The following is a 24664-nucleotide window of genomic DNA, read 5'->3' on the forward strand; positions in this document are numbered from 1 at the left end:
CCTCCGGGAGGTAGGCTTCTTTGATATATTCCACAAATTCTCCCCATGTGGGCTTCTTATCAAGAGATAGTATAAAAGCATCTTCAGCAACTGATTCTTGTTCTTTATTTGCTACTTTGGTTTCCCATGCTAATTTCACATGGGTTTCAGCTTTGAGGAGAGCAAATGTTATCTTTTCAGCATCTGAGAAATTATTTACAGAAAAGTACCTATCCAACTTTGATAACCAGTTATCAACAGCTTCAGCATCGACCTTTCCTTCAAAATTTGGGATGTCGAAATTGACCTGCACTTTGAAAGGGGTATTTCCACGAAATGGTGTTTCAGATTCAGAGGGTTTTTGCTTCTGTAGGAGGTATGAAAATTGACTCATCATCTCCTCTCGTTGCTTATTTAAAGCTTCCTCGACCAACTTCTTAACATCATTGTCTGACATCTTCGATTGTGTGCGTCTCAAAGGTGGGTATTTTGACAAATCTTGTGTATCCAATCCTAATCTTTGGTAGGAAGACCTTGTGTAAATTGGCATAAAGGAGCGTTCCCGCTTTGATACCACTGATCTGATTTATGAAAACCAGATTACAATACCTAGTGTGATACTTGCAGTATTGTAGATTTCAACAAAAAGAAATTGACAACAAGAAGATTGCAAACCAAAAAAACTGTCTCCATTCTATTCAAAATTGGAGTTTATACAAGTCGAATGTATCCCAAGGGTCACACAAATCCCTTGGAATTTGAAATGAAGAGTCATCATAATGTTTATTACAATTAAACTATTAAAACTATCAAAATTATAAAAAAAACTAAATATAAAATTTCAGTCCACTTTGAGAAGGCATAACTTTCTCATCCTAGCTCCGAATTACAAACCGTTTGATGCGTTGGAAAGGTACTCAAATAATCTAGAACCAAATTTCGGAAACATCAATGATGTCTCATCATGTTTCCGGGCACCATATTTGTCCAAAAATGCACCGAAGACCCTCAAAATTGCAATTTACTAAAACATATAAAATTTTGGAAAAATTAGATTTCAATATTTTCCCAATTTAATCCTGATCAAACGAGCAAATGAATAATTAGGTAATTGGAACACTTTATTTGCTGATATTCTCATGAATTATTTGAGTGGCATGATTGGTAACAATTCAAGGACTTACTATAACAGGACTACAAAAGCTACTTATGATTCTTGATATTTATTATTTAAAACTTTTTGAAGAATGAAGTTTTATGGCTCATATGCATCTTGCCAATCTGCCCTAGCTTATTTTCTCTTTTAGCATTTCATTGAATTTAAAATCAGATTAGAAGGTGTTAATAATGTATAGGGTGCATACATGACCAATTTGACAGGGAAGAGTTCTATTTTATTGTTATGGTTATAGGGAAGCGGAAACCCTGGAAAGCTTTTCTTCTATATGGACCTCCTGGAACTGGAAAGTCTTACCTGGCAAAGGCTGTTGCAACTGAAGCAGAGTCAACATTTTTCAGGTACTGTTTATTGAAGCCATGGAATAATTCTAAAAAAAAGGGTTATGTATACTAATAGTGAAGGAAAAAGGGATGTATGTCATGAATTGCACAAAGCAATCAGTGCATTTACTCTGTAATTGGATACATGCTCTACTACTTGAAAGAGTAACTAAAGGTCCATTAGAGGTTTTGTTTTTCCAAACTTATCAGTTAACGAATGAACAAAATCCTGTAAACATATAATTTACTCAGTAGCAAGATTGCTGGAGATTGCAATGCTTTCTTAGCAGCTATACTTTTTTTATGTACATTGGATGCTTGCCATGCATTGACACAGCCAAAAAGATGACCATATTCATAGGAAAAGGAAATTGTGGGAAGTCTGAATTACTTAAACACTGTAAGTTGTCAATTTTGGACAACTATGTTGTAGAGTTGTATGTGACTCATTGCTTGACGTGCATCTCATGTCATTTTTCTGGCCATATGAGACATTGCTTTGCACAATGATTTACAAAAAGTACAATAGCAATTTACTGTTTGAAATTTACTGCATGCTTGTTTGATCAATATCGTTGTATAGGTCTGAAAACACTTTTATACAAAGATTTTGATAATTAACATTCTGGGTCATGCTTCTTTATAATGGGTCATGAAATGTGACCAGAAATGTTGATTATCAAAGTCTTTGTACTTTTCATGAAAATGTTTTTCCAATTTTTATTGACTGTGGAAGCGTCAAATCATTAACAATATCAAATCTCGTAAGAATATTATATTTCTTCAGTATACTTATTATCAAATGTTTATATAGACATGTTTCTGTATATATAGAAACCATTAGAATACAATCAGAAATTTAGACGCTAAGCTACAAACAAGTAGGATCTGGTAACATGGATTTAAAGGCAATAAATGAGTGTTCTGGCTGTGAAATATTTGTTCTTTTTCCGGATCTCATGACAAGAATATGCTTGGATTTATAACAAACATTTTCATTGTTCTTCCAATGGGGAAGTAAGTTGACTTCTGGAGGCATACCAGTGTTCATGCTCTTGCACATGGAGGTTTTTCTTTGGAATGCAGAAAAATTTCACCAGAAGAAATAACCTCCCAGTTTTCTGACACATACCAAAAATAAATTTAGTAACTATATTTCCTGATAACAAGCACATGATTTATAATGGGAAGGATTGAAAGATTGATATGGGAGATCATATAACTAATCATACCGTTCAATGGTTCTTGTGAACCATTTTAAATTTTTAAGTAATGTGGTGTGCATCAAGTTAGACTTTCAGAAAAAGAGCTTGGTACAAACGGCCTTTTTTGATTAAAGTACACACTTTGACAATGTAATCTTTAAGAGGATATGTGGGGCACTTAATTCAAAACTACTTTATACCCTTAGGCATATGCAACCTCTCTCTGATACTTTGATTGCTACTCCATGTAGGAAGTTTTGTATGGACCAAAGGTAGTGATTAACATTATGTGGAAAGGGTTAGCATCAACACGATAATCTCATCAAATGTTTCATTGTTGCAAATTTATTGTTTATTTAAGCTTGGGATTTTTCTTGCTAAGCCAACCTGTAGGTACTTGATTTTATTGCAACCCTTTTATTGTTGTACTCTCAGTTTATCTATTGGAAAAAAGTATCTTGTCTAGTTGGGTGTCTTCAAATTGTTCTCTTTCTGTTTGCCTTAAATTCCCAAAGAAGGGATATTTAGTATTTATAGATAACATATCAACATACACAACATGAATATGTACTGTTTTTTTCATTAAACAGCCCTCTCCTTGTTTAAATAGGCTTTTGACGCCAATATTTTGCTAGTTGGGAAGTTGAACAGCTGATTTGAAAGCTGTTACGGTTGTGTGGCTTGCCACAGCTTTGCTATGGAGCCAAAAAATTCTGACACCATATATGGAATTCTAGTTAAGCAACTAACTCTTCAGGTGGATTATAACATTTTATTGGTAACTGCATGTGATTTTTAATTTACAATATGTTTTCACATTTGTACCACATTATTAATAGCAACAGTAAGATTTTGACAGATCTGATTACACTTGTCAGTCCTTTTTCATGTGTTGGATTCTAGTACACAGCACCAAACATCCCAATTATAAGTTTTCATACTGTACAAGAAAGCCTTTGATAACCTAAATGTTTTTGATTAGAGTAAAACAAGTTTTGAAGGGGCCTTGAAACCTGTTGACGTGTATTTTGTACACAATCATACACAGAATAAAATACCTAAAGGCATCTTATCCTCTCTTGAATAAAGTCTCTAACTGCTGAAGATTCGCATGAAGGATCAGTTAGGATGACTCCAATGTTCTGGTTAGTAGGGTCTCTACGTGTGGACAAGCACCAGTGGTATGATGTGATTTGCTGTATCCTCAAGGGGTCTTACGCTCCGAAAGCCTGAAATTTTACTAAACTAAGAAGCTTTTCAAAAAAATAACAAAAGGATAGGGTTTTACAAGAAGTCTAATCTAATCTAACCCTAAGAATGACTTCATGTGGACAAGACTTGGCAAGATTCTACCAACTTCAATTTCGCCATAAAATAACAACTCAATTGAAATTGATGCGATCTTCTAAGGTAACAAAATGATTTTCAACGCATCAAAGATCAAAGACACTACCACGAAGGTACATATCCAAGATACAATAATGATTGAAGTTTAAATGATTTAGGTATTCTCCAGTCGACCACACAAGGCGTTCCTACAATCAGCAAGAAGCTAGTGGTTTGGATTACGAATCCTACCAAAGATCAAGTCTCACACTTTGTCCTTCAAATTAACACACTACTTTGATTGAGCATGATTCAAGTAAATTGAACAACCATGAAGATAACCAAGAAAATTGCAACAAAACACCATAACTTCAATATTTCATTGATTTCAAAGTCATCATATACAACAATTGTTTGAATTCCTTTCCTCAAACTCAATCTTGCTACAAAAACAAATTGCTTCTAAACTCTAATCTCTCTAATCTCTTGACTATCTCTATTCTCTATTATCTTACTATTCTATTCCAAATGAAATGAAAATGAGGGTATAAATAGCATCCTCAATTACAATGAATGGTCCAGATTGAAAGTAGATCAACGGTCAAGATCATGACACCTAAACCCTAATTAGGGTTTGTTACAAATGGCCTCCTTTTTTACTGAACAATATTAAATGCATAGCCAAATATTAAATTTGGCACAAAAACCTAGGAGACATAAACCAATGACAAATAAGATGCCATGTCATCTATAACAACCTCTCATCTAGAATCTTATTCCCTTTCCAATGCTCCTTTTTAGCATATGCAATGAATCTTGATACGATTCTTTCGATCTCTGCAATTGGAATCTCGGGAAGATTCTTCATACTTTCCTCCAAATGGATGACCTGATCAAATGCATCTAGAAGAGCTGCGTCCCATGAAGATTCAAGTTCCTTTGTTCTTTCAATCAGGAGCATGGTGGCAAACATCTGATCATATTGCTCGTCTGTGACATTAGTGTCCTTACAAAAGATGACCTTGATTCTATCCTCTAATTCCTGCATATCCACATCTGTCTTGACTTCGATCCTCCTGCCAAGAATGGTACGTAGTACCTCAAATACTCTGTCCTGGATCGGATTGATCACCTCCTCCACTTGGCTACATCTAGTACTGATGTCCTCAAAGAAAACACTCTTCATATGGAGTAAGGTTGACCACTGAAGCAAACTGTGAGGTCCTCCATCCATGATCTTTTCCTGCGCTAAGACCTTCCTTGATGTGTGTCTAATTACTTTCAAGACGGGAATGATAACATCTTTGGTATGAGCGAAGGCGGCTACTGTTATCATCAAATTGTGGATTATCTCAAGAACCTGGATAGCTTGATGAATAGTTTTCATCATCCTTGTCACAAACTCTACGGCAACTGTATGAGATTTATCCATCCAAGTACTCGTACGCTGGACCATATTCTTGAATCTTTCTGCCTCATTAATTGATTGAAGTGGAAGTGCCTGCACTGGTGATCTCGCTGGATCCTGACGTCCCAAGGGTTCATTGAGATGACTGAAATATGTCCTCCATGCACTGACCTCTCTCTCAAGCTTTCTATTCTTCTCCATTTCTTCTCTAAGCTTGTCTTTCAATGCCTCAAATGAATCGGTGGCATCATCTAGTGTCTGCTCAGCTGTGGATGGACCTAGCTCAAATGTCTCTATATCATATTCCTCTGCTAAGATCTCACCTTCGTACTTGTCTACTGCCGGTGTAGCTATCTGTAATTTTCTGGATCCAATCTCATCTCGAATCATCTTGGACATCTTGGTAGCCTTCCTCTTCTCTGTTACTTCGTGAGAACGTCCAACAAGGCTCTCTAAATCAATTACATTATCTTCGTCCTCTATCACGATCACCTTGGTTAATCTTTCCTTCAACCAATCTAGGATGGCCGATCTTGTCTCTTGAACTTGAATTTCCTTATGCACTACTTCTTCTTGTCTGGGAGGAGATGCTATTTCGTTGCCTTCTCTATCTTCATCTAACTCATAATCCTGGAGAGATCCATCTGGTGACCCTTGCAATGCCTGTCCTTCCTCCTGCCTATCATTTTGTACCATCGACTCCATGGATTCTTCTACTTGAAGTGTCCTCTTCTCTGGTTTAGAAGATGTACCGGATGAACGATCACGATTGACTCCTTGTTTCCTCTTGGAAGATTCCTTCTTTTCTGATCTTTCTTTCCTCTTCGAACCTCTTGGATGGAGATTGCCCTCACTGGCACATCGAAGGTTACCTTCACTTGAATTTCTAGGATTAGGATTGCCTTCACTTACACTAGCTCCACCCTCTGCTGGCTTCTCTTCCAAAGTGAAAGTCATAGCTATGCCTTGCTCTCTCAACTTCTGATGCTGCACATCAACCCATCTGCGAGTACAAGACAAGACTGGAGCCATCAAAGCATCTAAATCCACGACCTCGGGCTCATTCCAATCTAACCTTACTGATTTACTTTCTCGATCATAGGATGACTGGAGATGTCTGCCACTGTCCTGTGCTTGGTCGGCCACTCTGTAAATCTTGCATTTCCTGATGAAATCCAAAGGCAATCTAGAATGCATCTTTCTTTTCACTTCAAGATCGTCTAAGAGATTCATCATAAAATCTTCAATCTGAAACTCATGCTTAAACTTCCTACCGACTGTCTCCTCTATATATCCATGTGGATCAAAGCTTTCTCTCAAAGCAAAGAATGAAAAAGAATACAAAGCTAACTCCTCCTCTGCGTCATCCATGGCTAAAGCATTAGGACATACCTCAACTGAATTGCCCAATATGATAGGTACCGGAACTCCATTTCCATGTCTGTGTCTGAATGCCTTCGCATAAGCTGCCAACTGTCTTGTTACCTCAAGTAACACAATTCTGTCTGTCGAATATCTTGGCAACATATATGGAGGTGAAGGACATCCATGAACTCTGATATAAGTAAACTTCGGAAATTGGATAAACCAAGCACCGTACCTCTTTACTAGTTCCTGTGCATCCTGAGATAATCTGTTGTGAATCCCGCCTTGCAACGTCCTTGTGATGTTCATCGTGAAGGTATCATTAACTAGCTTGTAGTTGCTTCCTGGCGGATGATGCAAGTGAACATAGGAATCACAAGCTCTGACCTCGCCGGGTCCTCTTCCAATCACTCCTCTGTGAGGTAGTCCTGCGTACTCGAAACTCCTGATCAAGGCATAGATGACGTATGAACTCATGTGGAAGGACTTGGTAGCTTTGAGTCTCCTCAACTGTACGTCCAAGCAGTGGCTAATCATTCTAGCCCAATGAATTGTTCCTTTACCCTGAACTATTACCTGAATGAAGTAGAACATCCATTTTTCAAAATAAAAAGCTTGAGGTGCACCTGTGACTCGGTTGAGCATTGTAATCAAATCTCTGTACTCCTCCTGGAAATCAATCCTGTGTGGTGTGTTCGGTACCTTACTCAGGCGAGGACGACTCTTGAGTAACCAGTTTTTGTTAATGATGCTTAGACATGCATCTGGATCATCTTCGTACATTGACCTGGCTCCTTCTATGCTCTTGTAGACCATATCTCTGTGCTCTGGAAGATGGAAAGCCTCACTTATAGCTTCCTCTGAAAGATAAACCAAAGTGTTTCCTTCCTTGGACACGATCGTTCTGGATTGAGGATCATAATGACGAGCACACTCGATCATCAACTCCTGACATTGTACTGCTGGAGGGAAGCCGACCGCCTTAATGATGCCACTTTCAATTATCCTCCAGGCGACAGGTGATGGCTTGCCAATGTAAGGGACATCTCGAAACTTCTTCGTGCTGAAGTTGCCCAAGTTAGTATCTCCAATGTTGCTCCACTTCGACACGATCTTGGTCTCCACTTCTTCGGTCTTTTGATCTTCCTTCATGAGAGCTGGACGACTGGTGGATGCTCCCGCCTTAGGGGTTGCCATACCTACACAACATTTCACGATAAGTAACTGGATATTGCAATGCATAACATAGATTAGATAGATTTTAGGAAACATCATGATAAGTCTTAGAGTTATCATTTCCTCAAAAACGATCGAGCTAGCTGGAATTCAAAATTTCAAAATTCAAAATTTAAGCTATGACGATCTAAAATTAAAATTAAAAACAATAAAACCAATATCGCCATACCTCACTAGAGAACTAACTCTAGAATGCAAAATGAATAAAATCGCCTAGGCAAAATTGATATTAGATGGCTTCAATGTGATCTCCTCTTCAAATTAGCAACTTCGCCACCTTTCAAGTCTTTGATGTGATCTTCCAATATCCTTGGCAAGTTCGCACAATATGAAACTTTAGATTCGCACCTCCTTTGATGATACTTCACACCACCTTGCTTGAAATGAAATTCGCTCTCTCTAAACACAATTCGCACTTTCCTTTATCTTCCTCAAATCGCTCTTGAATGTGGATGATAAAATGATAATGTGAAAATGAAAATCTTCACCTCCTTTTATAAGCGTTCATACCACAATTACCTTGAGGCCGACTTGGTAAAAATAAGGTAATTAAAACGATTTTTAAATAAATAACAAAGGCCGACCTCACAAACCAATTAATACCAAGCGCTCCGTTTAATTTTTAAATTAATTAATAATTAATTATTAAATGCCTTCGTTTATAAATTAATAAATTCGATTTTTTGACAAGGCAAAATAATAATTAATTAATGATCAAGCGCAAATTTTAAATGCCATTTTTAATTAAATTTTCAGATTATCGAATTTTCTAGCATTTAAATAAATTCAAAATGTTTGTTTAGCGCCAAAATTGGAAAAGTGGGAAGATTCAAACCTCATCGCCCTGGTCCCTGACTGAGGGACAGGAGCGATCTACCATTTTAGTCTCGATCCTTGTACTTTTGACGTTCAAAATCTTCATTCCTACGTTGAAATTGCCATTTTCGTTGGGTCATTCGAGCTTGATTGACTTGCTTGTGTGAACGAATGCCTCTTATGACCATTATCGCCCTGGTCCCTTGGAGAGGGACAGGAGCGAACTTCATAGTTTCTCCTTGATCTTGCCTTTTAAATCTCAAATCTCCATAATAAGGCGAACAATAATGTTATTTCTTCATTCCATGCTTATCTCACTTGACTTCTACAAGGCGTATTTGATGTTTGGAGGATTATCGCCCTGGTCCCTTGGTGAGGGACAGGAGCGATCTTTGTGTCCTGGCTCAAATTTGCAAACTTCTGATCTTTGCCTCTTGTTCATAGTCTTCCAAATGGCGTCCTTGACCTTGCGCGACCCTGCCTTGACATGCATTTGAGGAAAAATGAAGGTTTTAATAAAAATCGCTTTGGTCCTTGTCCAAAGGACAGGAGCGATATAGCTTCTTTGTACAAATTGGTATTCATTTGACGTTTAAAACCCTTGTATATCATCTTGTTAAGACGCCTTAGACCTTGTGTGACCTCACAAAACCTTGACTTGGCATGAATTTTGCATGAATTGGCAAATATAGTAAATATCGCTCTGGTCCCTTGGAGAGGGACAGGAGCGAATTTCAAGGTTTTGAGCTCGTCCTTGCCTTCTTCAACTTGCCATTACCTTCATCGGGTAAAACGTAGTCCCTTGATCCTTCTTGGCCGCTTAATACTTGGTAAACTTTCAAAATCTAGGCCTTTATAGGAATTTCGCTCTGGTCCCTGCCTGAGGGATAGGAGCGAACTTGAGTGTCTTGGTGCAAATCCTTCATTTTAGTGGTCTTTGTAACTTCGTTCTTGATTGAGACGCCTTAAAACATCCTCGCCACCTTGTACTTCGTTCTTGGAGCGTCCTGAACTTAAGTAGAAAGCAAAATAATCATCATTTCGCCCTGGTCCCTGACTGAGGGACAGGAGCGAATTTGCTCTTGTAGGCTTCATCTCACTTTGCTATCCTCAAAAATTATCTTCAACAGTCTTGTTGCACTCTCTTTCACTCATCCATGTCTTGGAATTCATTGTAACTTGGCAAGAAATTTGTCTGAGACAAAAATCGCTCTGGTCCCTGACTGAGGACAGGAGCGAACTTGGGCATTTGGGGCCTTTGTTGGTGTTTGGTAATCTTCAATTTGTCTTCAACGGGTTCAAATCACTTCCTTTCTTGCCTTCAAACCTAAGACTTGCTTGATCTTTGCCCAAAACATGCATCATGAAGAATTTCGCTCTGGTCCCTGGGAGAGGGACGGGAGCTACAATGGATTTCGCCCTGGTCCCTGACTGAGGGACAGGAGCGATTTTGCAATTAGGTCCATTTTTCTTCATGTTTGTGCCTTCAAATTATATTCAACGGGTAAAATGTACTTCCTTGGACCTCTTCAAATCGTCAAGTTGTAAAAATCCTGCAAGGACAAAGCAATATTTGATTTTGAGCTCTGGTCCTTCACTGAGGGACAGGAGCGATTTTTTTACTCCTGGGGCATTTCCGTGTTCGTGAAGTTCTTCAATTTATATTCAACGGAAAGATCACGTCTTTCTTTATCACTTCCAATTCGAAATTCATCTTGACCCTGCAGAGACAGTAAGATTTTTGAAAACGAGCTCCGGTCCTTCACTGAGGGACAGGAGCGATTTTGCTCCTACAGGCCAAAATATCAAGATTTCTCAAGTTTAATCACTTCACAAGGCAAAAACAAATCATTCCCCATGCCCAGGATCAAAAAGCAAAAAACTCAAAATTTGGTCAAAATTACTCAATTGGATAAAATTCATATTTTCATCATCAACACTTAGGCAAATTAAGACTCTGCACTAAAAATTCCAATTGAAAATAGACCATTCTGGCGAATTCATTTTATTCAAAATTGCATCCTACGAGAGGAAGCTCAAAAAGCTCTCAAAACTGACTGGATTCTGGCCTGAAAAGACAGTAATGGAAACCCTAAGGCTTGACCCTAAATCCAGACAACTGACAAACTACCAAAATCCTAAAAAAGCAAAGCGAAAGGCGAGCAAAAATGAGCAAAAAGAGGGGTCCCCATTTCAAATGGGGCGATGTGTGAAATGGTCACAACAAAACCCTTTATATTCAAAGAACTGCCATCAAAAAATGATCAAGACCACCTGGCAGCAAACCACAGGTTTTTGAAAGGACCTGAAACCTTCTGGACTTATGGGTGTCCAGAGCCCAAAACCAATGGCTGCACAAAACATAAGCAACAAACCAAAGCAGCCACAAACAACCAAGCGCCAGCCAGACATCAAGAGTAGAGCATTACAAACCAGGCTGGTCCAAATCGTGGGTCAGCAAACAATAGACCACAAGACGCAAAGAACGAGGGTATTTCCAGACACCCTCAGTCAACAAGAAGGGTTTTCCCAGGCTCCCATAACCTGTATCAGACACTCTGGGCCACAAAGCCAAAACCTAACCAAAAACCAACACTGGCCAACCTAGGCCCTTGAAAACTGCTAGCATTCAGCTTGTCCCTGAGAAACACAAGAGACATAGGGTTTTTCTGGGCCCCCTCAATCCTGAAAGTGGGTTTTACAAGGCTCCCGCAACCTAAAACAGTGGGTTTTTGAAAGGTACCCCTAACCTTGATCACGAGAATGAACAGAGCTAAGCACAATATACCCTCCAAGATCACCACCTCAATAGGTGATAAAGGAGAGAAACCAGTTAAAGGACCATCCTCTGTTTCCAAACAGGCAAGAATCAGGGCACCAACAGCCCCCCAATAGGTGATAACCTTAATGTTGTTGTCTACTGTGTATTTTCTATTTAAATGAATTTTAGTTTGTATTCTTTGGAAGAGACATTGGTGAATTTGAATCATAAATTCAACTTGATGCTTTAGTTCTGTACATATTTTTTGTGTATGGCAGCAGGCCATATTTTTTCTCAAAGAATTCAATTGAATTTATATCTGAATGCATTTCAAATATTCATAGTGTATGAAATGATTTACCTATATGGGTTTTGTGATATTGGTTGCTCACTGTGTTAACATATGCAATATTGAATTGGCAGCATTTCTTCATCGGACCTTGTTTCAAAATGGATGGGTGAAAGTGAGAAACTTGTTTCAAATCTGTTCCAAATGGCTCGGGATTCCGCCCCTTCTATTATATTCATTGATGAAATAGATTCCTTGTGTGGGCAACGTGGAGAAGGAAATGAAAGTGAGGCTTCTCGACGAATAAAAACTGAACTTCTGGTTCAGATGCAGGTATCAATCAAATAAACTTCTTCAGCCACCAAAAATTCAGAAAGCTGGATGAGTTCTCTTTTGGAAATTATTTTGGAATTCATAAATCAATTTAAATAACTAAATACTTTCATGTGTTTATATTTTATAACCTAGATTTAGAAGATTGTATTGTTTGTAACATAGCTTTTGAATACAAATGATGATGTTTTAAGGCTTTATCTTCCTAGTCTAGTGTTTGTTTTCTGTTGCTTATGCACGGTAAGTTTCACTGTTAGGAATTGAGGCTTTTCATGGCATTTACGTAAGACATGTTCCCTTTGTCAAGGGAGAAAATTGTGTTATGTTTTGGTAAGTGGCTATATTTGCGCCTATGATATTTGGAAATTAAGTCGTTTTCCAGTTTATTAAAAGCTACCTAGATGACTATATTTTGCAAAATTAGGATTGTCTTTCTTGCCTTTTCTGTAGATGTGTGCATTTTACTTTCTTTAGTATATTAAAGTTCTATAGCAGCTAGAAATATTCAATCCAATGACTTTTCTGGCTTGGCCCTGGTTGACTCAGATTCGACTGGCACTCAAGTGGACAGCGCATTATATTTCAAAAACTTATAGTGTTATAAAAGCAATGTAAACGACAAGGAAACTGAATCAAGTGATCACAAATGACAAATCAATATATACTGCAATGTAAACTAAATCTTTATTGAAAATAATGTGTTATTTACAGAAAGGTGCAGTCACTGCGAAGAGTTTGTGAAGCTACATCAAAATGTCTTTTTTAACATTTGGATGCCAATTTCTTTATACCTATTTTCAGTAGGAAACTGACAATCTAAAAATAGAAAATGAAGCAAATCAATATGGAAAATGATAAATCATGTGACAAAAGTTGGCCCAACTGCTCAAGAAGAAGAGGCGATTTGTCATGATAATAAACTCACAAAACCTTCAATTTTGGTGTTTTCTACATTTTTGTATTTCAGTTTCAGGCTGTTCAGAGCACTTTCTGGAGGCTCAAACTTTTTTTGGCCAAAATTAATGGTAATGCAACCATCTTGGTGGGTCTAGAGTATGATCCATGTTTTTCCAATTCACTAAATGGTTTCCAATTATGATAAAGGGTGAAAGGAGTTACACCCTGACTACGTGACCTAGTTTTTTGGCTTTTTTCTAAATTCTGTACCGTAATGCTACTGCCACCTGAATCATTAGTAGAGAATCTGTATGAAGTTGATTAGTGTTTTTTGATTTTCAATTACTGAAATTATAATTAGTCATTGTAGTGGTTGATTGGTATGAAATCAATTGCTAGATTTGACTCATTTATTTAATTTTTCAACAGGACTATTTATGTACCCAAGTTGCACAACTTCTCTTTCATTGGCCATGGCCTCTTGGAGAAAATTTGGGCTCTAATAAGCATTGTTGAAACTCCTAGGTCACCAGTTTAAATAATCTACCTTTCTTGCCCTCAAAAGCCTTTGGAATCTGTGATCGAGCATTGATTGACATGATGAAACAAGCCCGATTTGGATTGAGCATGCCCATAACCAAGTGTTTTACTCATTCACTTGTTTCCTTTTTTAAACTAAATGTGGTATTTTGCCTATTTCCTCTTATGAGTTGCATTTTATCATCTTCAGCTGCTTCTTCTCTGCTAAAAAGGAGCAGATAAACTTGAAGCTTTTGCAGCTTCTGCATCAGTTACCACCAACCTTCTGAATTATCAAGAAATCAGTCGAGCTATTGGAATTGGTTGGAGAATAACACATCATAATTTTAAGCTTGCTGATGAGGTTTGTTTGTACTTGGAAGATGGAGATTTAAGTCCAATGTCAAAGCTTTTAACTTTTACAGCCTGGTTTGTGGGCAAGGGGGATTTGACAATATGCTCAAACGTCAAGCTGTTGAAGATTGTTTATGAATATCCTTTGTATGGGATATTGAGTTTCTCAGATTCCTTTCCAAGTAAACCAAGCTCAGAAAGAGTACATGTGCTCTAATTCTAAATGTGTTGTAGTCAATAAATTATTTTTTTCTCATCAAGTTTTGTGGATATCTTATTATTAAATGAAGTGGGATCATATTGATTAGGTAGAAGCACTGGAGGTTGATGCTTTACCCGATTACATATTGGTATACTAGGCTCAGAAATGTAAGTTTAGACAGCAGTTCTATGCTAGTTGAGCATTTCCAAGATTGATGGCAATTGCATTGTGTATGTGTAGATATTGTTGTCAATATGAAATTTAGAGAAACTTGTGTTGTCTTTTTTACATTCAGGTCAGTGGTTGTGTGTTTTTTTAGCAGGTCTATAATTGTTAGCCTTTTTATTATCCATATAGACTTTGTTTTCCATTATGAAATTTAGAGAATTCTGTGTCATGTTTTATATCATTTCTATCTGGTAATTCACTTGTGATTGTCTGAGTAATATCCTTAATACAAATATTGCCTTTTCAAGCTACAGTTGCTTTTATTCAAATTTTTTCAATTGTTCTGTAAGTGCTCATTGAAAGGTTGTTTTGTTTTCATATCAACGATATTTTGAGTTATTTTCATTTGTTTTCAGTCACACTTTTATGTTGCACATTAATGCCCAAGGGTATATTTTGACTGATGCTTCATTGTTAGACTTTTATGCATAACTCAATGATTGCTCTTGTTTGTGTTTTTTGGACATTTAAGAAAAGCCAAATTTGTGAAGTGGATTCGAAGTAGAATTAAATTGTTGAACCATGAATGGCTGCTTCCTGACATTAAGAGGTGGGAAAGAGATACAAGCACTCAGATTGGATCTGAATAACATTTTTGAATTTCAATATTGTACAAGGGAAATACTGAGATATTTGCAAGGTGCCTTACCTCTTCATGGAATGATTGCTCTAGTTATTTTTGTTGCATAAAGTAGTAAGACTTTAGTTTTGCCTGTGTCTTTCTGACAGATCGGTTGCAGTTTGAAAGGTTTCACACCCTTATGCCATAGGTTATATAATCAATTTTGAGTTTATTTCTTGAGAACTATAGACAGAAATTGGTTCATGCCTGATTAAATAAATAATAATTATCATGAAAATGCTTGCAGAGTATTACAGGATAGTTGTGCTTGGTACCTGGTGCCTAATTATCTTTCTTGTTCCAGATTTTGATGTTATCACCTGCTTTTTCACCTATAACATTAAGAGACTAACTCTTAAATTTTTATAGCTGATGGACAATGATTTTACTGTTTATGTGTGTTACATACCTTTTGGTAATGCTCTGGTACATGAAGATCCAAGATACACACATATTCTGTAACAATGAAAAAGGGAGTGAGAAACATTTGTTTAACTTTTTATGTGATAAGATTAGAGCTAGATGCCATCATTTATTTAGAGTCTCATGGATGCCTTTTTATAAAATTTTGAGACTTTTCAGTAGAGAAGAAAGAGAGAAACAGATTATGCCTATGAATTCCGAAGTCGTCCAATAGGACTTAAAGGTACATCAAGTGAGAGTAGCTAATCAGGATTGCTAGCAAGCAACTGAATGACCAAATTAAATTCACAGAAGATGAAATCTAGGAGCAAATACATCCAAACTAGAGGTATCCCAAAGTAATAATCACTAGACATGTCTGTATATATAAATGCTTATGATGCAAAATTATCCCTTGAAAGAAGGCCATATTAAAAAGAAATTTGCTGATAGAGCTTCAGCTATAGGAGAGATTTCATCACAGAAGATATTGCAGAGAGACAGGCACTGGAAGACGTGGTATCTAATTGTTTATTTTATTTGGCAGGTTTGATGTTCATGTTGCACACACTGTTCTGTCTATTAGCTTGTTTTCATTTTCAAATTTTGGAATTGCTATATGCACGAGCAAGCATTGCTTGACATTTGAGTATGGTGAAACCTAGACATCACATGCCTTACAAGAAGCATATGGTTTTGTTAACAGCTTTTTCCATGGATCCATTTTGACTTTCTTGAGTGCTGTTAGAGACTAGAGTAGTTTGTCTGCTGCTCTTCGGTTAAAATTACAACTGCCTGTATACAGGTCCTATGTCAGAATAATGCCCAGGGAGGGATATCGTATTTATCTTTGCTTCGGACCTAGAGGGAGAACTTGAATGGTAGCTTTTCCAGTATTGTTAAGCAACCTTCTCACAAGGACTCAATTCTGGACTGAACATTTGTAGATAATTCTTTGTAAGGCTGCACTTCTCCCAAAATTGAAAGAGTTTCTTGTTGGACAATAATTAATCTGATAGACTATTTATTATAGAAAAGCAACAGGGATGCTTTAATACTTTTTGGCATAATTTTTTGTATGTAATACATACGATTGTTTCAGATCCTGCAGAACATGCTTGCGAGTATTGGTGCTGCATAATACTTCTTATTTAATTTTTTTTTTCTCATAATTCATCAATGGTCTATGCTAATCAGCTCAGTACCGTTGTTTCATTGTTTTAATGACATGCTTGAGCCTAGCATTGATTTATTTCAAGCTGGGATTGTTTTGTTAGACAGGGTTAAGTATCCAATTTCTTGGATCATCTTCTTGCATTGTTTTTTCTTTAGTACATTTCAAGTAATATTTTATGTAGCTTCCCTATTTTCTTTGTACAGGGTGTAGGTAATAATGACCACAAAGTGCTTGTTCTGGCTGCGACCAATACTCCGTATGCATTGGACCAGGTTGAATTTACTAATGGAACTTTAACAGAAAATAGATAATTTCTTTATTAAGCTCTTCTATTACTATTAGCATGCTATAGATTGGAATTAAAATTGAACATGTTGAATAGACATAAGAAATGCCACCTTTGATCATTGGTGACTTTGTTACAGGCAATCAGACGGCGATTTGACAAACGGATCTACATCCCTCTACCAGATCTCAAGGCAAGGCAGCATATGTTCAAGGTATGCGGCCTCTGCCTTATTCACGAGGAGGAATTGGAATGTAACATATGAAAGGAAAAAAGTAGCAACAGAAGATAATTTTAGAACAAGGCTAATTCTCTGTACGTACTGTTAAAATTATGGAATACTATATTATACAATTAATATGAGCATGTGTGATATTTTAGGTCCATTTAGGTGATACACCTAACAACCTTAGTGAAAAAGATTTTGAGGATCTTGCTCGTAGAACAGAGGGATTCTCTGGTTCTGATATATCAGTCTGTGTAAGTAACTCTTTATCTCTAACTTCTATTTGCCACTAATCAGATTGTGGAATGCCAGAAATAGTTTAAATTGTTTGACCTTATTTAAGATGAATTTATTATGCCATCCATATTCATTTTGTTCTAACGTATTGCTATTGATGACAGGTAAAAGATGTTCTATTTGAACCCGTTCGGAAAACTCAAGATGCCATGTTCTTCAGGAAGATTTCAACAGAGGATGGAGAAATGTGGATGCCATGTGGTCCCAGGCAAGCTGGTGCCGTGCAGACTACTATGCAGGACCTTGCAGCAGAAGGACTAGCTGCAAAGGTACTTTCAGAACTGAATTGTTTCTGATATTCACCTCATATATTCAGTACCAGTTAGCAAAAAATGACCATATATCCAATTCTCCTGCTACAGATACTACCACCGCCAATCTCAAAAGTAGATTTTGATAAAGTTCTTGCAAGGCAAAAGCCAACTGTTAGCAAGGAGAACCTGGAAGTGCACGAGAGATTTACTAAGGAATTTGGTGAAGAGGGCTGACAAGTTCCAATCAAAGCAGTCTATTAACTGAATCTGTAATTTTATGAAAACTAAATCATCAGCTTTTAATTAACATGGCAAGCTCTATTATTGCTAATAATAGTGTCATTGATTGCTAGCCCCAATCTCGTGTTTTTGGTTCACTGTATTTCTTGTGATTGTATAGGAGTGTTTTCTTTTTTAGTTTGACTCGTCTCAAATTTTGAAATTTGTGGCCTGATATTCTAGGACTTGAGTTCTGCAATTATAATTCAGTTGTGAATTGGTTATCCATTTACTTATAGTGAATCATATTTCTATGGCATCATGGTCTTTCTAAGTAATCTATTCTCAAGGTCTGTAAATATTGTCCACATAACTATTCACACCTTCAAGTTCTGAACATCAATTTTACTGTCTGTAATCTATCGAGTCTTGTTTATCCACCCTGACATAAGAAAAGCAGTAAAGGATTTGGCCATTGTGGATTCCATCATGACCATGATTCTGTCTTAATATTTTTCGATAGAAGATTATCAAACAGTGTTGACCATTTGGTGCGATTAAAATAGCTGATACCGTAAAAAGGCATTGGAGTTAAGTCTTAAGGAAGGCTAATGTTGAGATCAAATTCCGTAACAACTAAATTATCTGGTGCATCTATTTGTTGAATTCATGGTATTGCCATGAAACAGTATGTTTGTCTCATCAAACTGCTTTCTGCCTGCCTCTTTTTTTGTTGTTAAGTGTACTATGGATTCTTTTGTCTCATCAAACTGCTTGCTGCCTGCCTCTTTTTGTTGTTGTTAAGTGCACTATGGATTCTCTTAATCGTTGTTGTAGTAGTAGTTTTGAAGCTTTTTTTCTGGAATGATAGTTTTGGGTACATGCAAGTAATCTCTTATAGCAGATCTTCTTTAGCCGCAAACCGGTTCAAGCTTTCTTAGCAATTAACAGTTGTTGCAACGCCCTTCAATATCGTGTTATTGATTCATCATGCCGTACAAACATCAGGATGCAAGTTGATTGCTTCACACACATTACTTGCCATCAGGTTCAAGGTATTTGGTTTTCTGATGCCTATTGAATACACTTTCGGGGCATGGCCGCCTGCTATATCGGTGTTTTCATTGTGGTAAACAGGTGCTTAGAAGTTATCGCTATTATTGCTTTTCACCAACCGTAGAAAGTGAATTCATAGAAGAAATACTGGGCGATAGCTGTAGTTGGATGCTGGCTCACTATTAAAATCATTGGAGGCATAATATATTGGCATTTTTCCTGACGTGTTCAAATGGCAGGGAAAGACAAAAAAGGAATGTGCCATTATTTAAAAGCTGTTGAGTCACATGACTTTACTTGGCAACAAACCTGTTGAGTTTGAAGAGTAAGACTACGTATCCTTGGGAAAAACCCAATAGTTTAAAAAATTAAAAAGGTAAAGCTTTTCTATTAATAGTTTTGATATACTTACAGAAATGTAAGAGTTAAAAACACAACTAATAAAACTGGAACTTCTAAATAGGTGTCCCACAATGGAGCGAGTGGGAGTGGCATATACTAGTCCTATTACATTAGTTTGAACAAACTGATTGTAGATTTGGATGGATTTAATGGACAACAATGTGATGATTTGTTCGGTAGTTTTTGAGTTTCAACTATGACCATCGTCTATTTCCCCATATTGTACACTGCATATAATATAAAGCTGTTGCATATTTGTCAGCTCACTCTATTTTGAATTATCAAATATCAATTATAACTACTGTTTTGTTTATTTTATGCACAAAATATTTATTTTATGGCTTATCCAAATTTTATTTTATTTACTTACTGGTGTATGAAGCCATACCAACCTTTGATCTATATTTCATGTGTAGTGGTTCACTTGAAGCTATCTATCATGAGAATGAATGGTCTACTTAGCACTCATTTCTAGGTGATGTTCACAAGAGTGAAGCATCAAGACTTTTAGGGAGGTCGGCTATCCTAATACTTCTCTGAGTCAAGAGTGCTTAACCATGGAGTTTACCCCAGGAACAAGTCCACTTAGCTTGCTACCTCAATTGCAAACCTTCTAGCAAGTATCATGTTTTAGGAACCATTCATTGAGTAGTGGTTACATGAACCCATCTTTCATGATAATGAATGGTCCAATTGATACTCATGGCATCTATATGATGCTCATGGGGGTGAAGTAGGTGGAGTATCAAGATTTTTAAGGTCACTTGTACTAATTTGACTAAAGTGCTCTTAATCATGGAGTTTTCCCCAAGATCAAACTCACTCGATGAGCTAAAGGGGCTCTATAATTAATGGTTTGAAAGACAACATTTTTTGAAGGCTTTTCAAATGTTCTAGCAAGCTAGGTGGGTATGATCTTGGAGGAAAATTCATGCTTAAGTGTGCTTGAGTTGGAGAATATTAGGACGGGTGGTCTTTCAAGAAGTCTTGATGCTTCATATATGTGAGCATTATTTGGATGCAATGATTGCTAAGTGGATCAGTCATTCTTATGAGAGATGGGTTTGTGTGAACCAGTATTCATGAAATATGCGTCAATGTTTACTCAACAATAGTTGAATCTTGATATAAATTTCATAATTTAACATGCTATAGAAAATGGCCCCTGATTATCAATTGATGAGCTAAAGGGGCTGCACAAAGAATGGTTTATAAGTCACAATGGTTGTTGAAGGTTTCGCAAATGGATAGTGAGTTAATTAGGTTCAACCTTGAGGTAAAAGTTAAGCGTGTTTGAGTTAGAGTAGTATTGGCATGGGTAAGCTCTTGCAAAGTTTCAATGTTGCACCCTTATGAGCATCACATAGATGCAATGAGTGTGAAGTAAACCATTCCTACTCATGAAATACGGTTTGGTGAGTTTGACAAAAAAAACTAGGTAGTTGAACTTTGATACAAATATCAATTTTGGGGTTCCAAAAAAATGCTTAAGTATTATGAATATTTTAAATATAAATATTAGTACCCTACAATAAATCCATATCATTTCCATATATGACAATTTATGTTGTATTATGGAAAGAATGCCCTTTTGATTTAATCTTCATTTTTAGTTATGAAGATTATTAAAATGCAATTGACTCTTGTTGTTGAAAGTTATATCAACATAAATGATATAACCTTAGACTAGTGAAGTCATTTTTAGGTTCTTCATCTTTAGTTGTTAATATTGTCAAAATGAAATTTACGAATTGACACTGAATGTCATATCAATGTAAACAATTTAAGCTTAGACAATGACTAATGAAGTCATTTTTAGATTTCTTGAAAATGAACTTGTATAACAATGTGAGAATATGGATAGATGTTTCAAAACAAATCTTACAAACACAAGAAATCCATGATAAAAGGATTGGACACTAGAGAAAATTAAAACTTTCTTTTGTATCAACTTAAGTGTCATTATTGGAGAACGTATATGTTAGGGTTAGGTTTTTGAATTTTGAAGTTTAGCTGGGATTCTTGTTGATGGGTGGTACTTTGGGGGGCTCTCGTGGGGCTCCACTGTTCCCATGCAATATTATTGTCATCTTCTCAAAGGGATTTAATGGTGAAACATGTCAAAATAGTTGGTCTAACTCTATCAAAAAGCTAGGACCTTGAAAGGGAGGAAGGGTAGATTTAGCAATGATTTTGTAGACAAAAGAAGGCATTGTTATCAACCTTGCCGATTCTGTAATGGATGAAGTTGTTTCAACCATGGAGAACATCTTAGAGGCAAGTTTTTGCATTTTGACCCAATATTGATCTAGTTCATAAATGGCTTAACTATGTTTGGTACTATTTTGTGTGCTATGGTGGAAGGACATTTTTTTTTTTTTTCTATTCAGAAAGATATGAATAGGGTTTTGGTTGAAGGGTCCTTGTTTTTAATCAAAATAATTGTAATAATCTTCCCTGGGTTCAATTCAACAATTGATCTTTGTGTTGTTTCCCCTGCCCGGGTGAGATTAGTAGTTTGTTGCTTGAATGTTAGGACCAAAAGATTATTGGAAGTATAACTAGCTCTTTTGGTCAATTTCTGACTATTGATAAATTTATGAAGGAAAAGAATAATTAGTGTTTGCTAGATTTTGTGTTAATCCAGAAATGGACAAAGTCTTACCTTCATGGATAATTTTAAAAATCTAAGTTTGGGGAGTGGATCTAGTCAATTGTCTATGAAAATTCAGGTCCATATTGTTAAAACTATAGAAGGTTTGGTCATTTGAACAATATGTGCCAAAAATCCTTAAAAGAAGATGTAATATAAGAAGACTCACAAAGAACTATGGTAGAGAACAATGATAGCCATGACTTGGAGACTAATGTTGATGTTCTTAAAGGAGCTATGGTTAGGGAGGAAGGGGAAATTAACGAAGTCCACACTGATCAGGATCAAATGTTAAGAACATTAGTAAGGACGTTGTGAAGATAGTGAACAACCTTGACTTAGGTGTTGAAGTAATCATCCAAGATCTTCAATCAACAATACCAAATAATTTCCACAAGATAAGAGAGAAGCAACACCAAAATATGCTATTCCATCGAATCAAGTATACAAAACATGATGATGATATTGCACACAAGTTGATGCTTGCAGATATATTACAATACTAGAGGTACCTTCCTTATATAGGCAAGGTAAGGGCATATAATTAAATAAGATTATGATATGTGTCTTAATCCTATGACATGAGACAACTAACATAGCAAAAATTAAATGACCCATGATATAGGAAGTAATTAAGATAAAATAAGATAAGATCTCATTTAGACAACTAAGACTTCTAGTAATATTCCTAGGCCCTACGTAAACTTAATATGCGAATAGGTCCCCACTAATGAATTAGTTAAGTACATAACTTGTTACCGTGTAGTCTGTAATATACGTTCAATGCTGACCTTGAGGTTCGCGACATGTGCTTAACTGCCTCCCGTGGATCCTTGTCTCTAGTCACTGTGGCGTTCGTTGATAGCTCGAGCTTTTGCCATAACGACAACGGTGTCCAACAAGTGGTATCGGAGCACTGGGTTACAGGTTCAAATGTTGTGGGTTGCGCTGAGGGGGGGATTGTTACCCTCTAGTCAGTTGTATGCACCTAAAATTGGCTTGAGAAAAAATTAATTAAATACATGTTATTTAATTAATGTTTAATGTCTAATTCCTCTATCTATAAATAAATTCTTTAATTTATTTGTATGATTCATGACATTTATTATTCCTATCCTAAAATCATTTCCATATCATCTAACCAACTTGTCTTATTATGCCACATCAACATGTGTCTCATAAATTAAATATTCTCAAATATTTAATTGATCAAATATCTTCAACCAATTCAACAAACTTGGAGAGACACATGGCATTTGCAACCAATTAAGGACACTTGGCATTCCTTTTCCTCTCCATCCTCCACATAGCACTTGGTTTCTCTTAAGGAAGCATGTTCCACTTTTCTCTCTAACTTCTCCATCTCCAACTCTTCATCTTCTCAAATCAAATCCTAACTGCCATTTTTGCCACCTAGGACACGAGCCTTGGAAAATCTATAAATAAACTCTCATTTGCACAAATCAAGGTCTAGAAGCTAGAAGTTAGAAGATCATTTTGCACAAATTAGGAACATTAAGCATTTCCAACATTTTAGTAATCTTTAAGCATTTCATAGCATAGCATAGCATTATCATTTAGCATAGATCAATAGTGCGTTTTAACATTACGTAGAATCAAAATTGCATCTCATCTAGCTTAGTGTCATACAATTGTAGGAAGAATTTCTTGCATTTTGAATTCAATCTCATTCTCTAGGTCGTCATTTTGAAAGCTATGAGTGCATAAATCTGAGAGCTAACATGGCTGAATAAATCCTTGGAGATAGAGGACAACGGGACATTCATAAGGAAGCGGAGTTTGAATTTCTTTTTCTTAAATTTACTTTCAATTAGTCTCATTGATGTGTTTAGTGTTTAATTTGATTGACACACATTCTTGCACACATCTATAATAGATATTCAACACTGAACTCGAGATTTGGGACATGTGCTTAACCGCCTCTCGTGGATCCTTGTCTTTGGCTGCTGTGGCGTTCGTTAACAACTCGAGCTTTTGGCGTAAAAACACCAATGTCCAACATAACTTTATTCACACCAACACCCCTATTTAAGTGCAAGTTAGGGAGGAACAAAACCAATGCAAAGATGCAACGATGAGTCCTGACAAGGCCTAATTAGGTAGAAAAATCTCATGGGAGAAAAACTCCTCTCCAAAAAGAGAAAACATGAAGGACTAAGAAGCCTAAAAAAATAATGTCCCAACAACAGGAACATCACTAAAGCACAAAGAAATTGTAGACACCTATTGAAATATGACTAATTTAGTGCTCTAATTGTAGAACCTCCTCTAAAAACAAGATAATGATCAAGATTAAGAAGACAACAATTTATATGAGTGCCCTCACCAACACTACTTGAACAATGATTAGATGACAAACAAAGACAATAACATCCATCAATCAAAATTATAGATGGCACATGAGTTTGTATGAGTGACTTAAACCATCACTACTCAACCAGTGCAAGTTGAAAATATGAGTACAACATTCTAACGAAATAAGATCAACCGAGGATGAAAGGTTGCCTCCACAAAATAGGAATGCAAGAGTGTCTCATAACTCACTTGAAGAAAAACTAAGGAGGCATTAGCATGAACAATATAATACTTCTCATGATGCTAAGTAAGGAGAGTCTTGACATGTCCACCGAA

General features: G+C 36.5%; 1 protein-coding gene across 2 annotated transcripts in view; it reads left to right on the top strand.

Moving 5' to 3' along the window:
- LOC131069125 (protein SUPPRESSOR OF K(+) TRANSPORT GROWTH DEFECT 1) overlaps nucleotides 1–18193 on the top strand; it is a 37544-nt gene extending 19351 nt beyond the window's left edge. Inside the window, exons 3-9 of one of the 2 annotated variants that reach the window (XM_058004456.2) lie at nucleotides 1392–1497; nucleotides 12020–12218; nucleotides 16823–16891; nucleotides 17045–17119; nucleotides 17287–17385; nucleotides 17533–17697; nucleotides 17791–18193. In XM_058004456.2, the coding sequence (XP_057860439.1) occupies nucleotides 1392–1497; nucleotides 12020–12218; nucleotides 16823–16891; nucleotides 17045–17119; nucleotides 17287–17385; nucleotides 17533–17697; nucleotides 17791–17916 (839 nt within the window). In that variant the 3' untranslated portion in view covers nucleotides 17917–18193. Of the gene's footprint in view, nucleotides 1–1391; nucleotides 1498–12019; nucleotides 12219–16247; nucleotides 16747–16822; nucleotides 16892–17044; nucleotides 17120–17286; nucleotides 17386–17532; nucleotides 17698–17790 lie in introns of those variants that run through there. The other variant, XM_058004457.2, reaches the window with a different exon arrangement.
- The last annotated feature ends 6471 nt before the right edge of the window (nucleotides 18194–24664 follow it).

The sequence above is a fragment of the Cryptomeria japonica genome, chromosome 1 (assembly GCF_030272615.1).
Source record: "Cryptomeria japonica chromosome 1, Sugi_1.0, whole genome shotgun sequence".
Taxonomy (NCBI): Eukaryota; Viridiplantae; Streptophyta; class Pinopsida; order Cupressales; family Cupressaceae; genus Cryptomeria; species Cryptomeria japonica.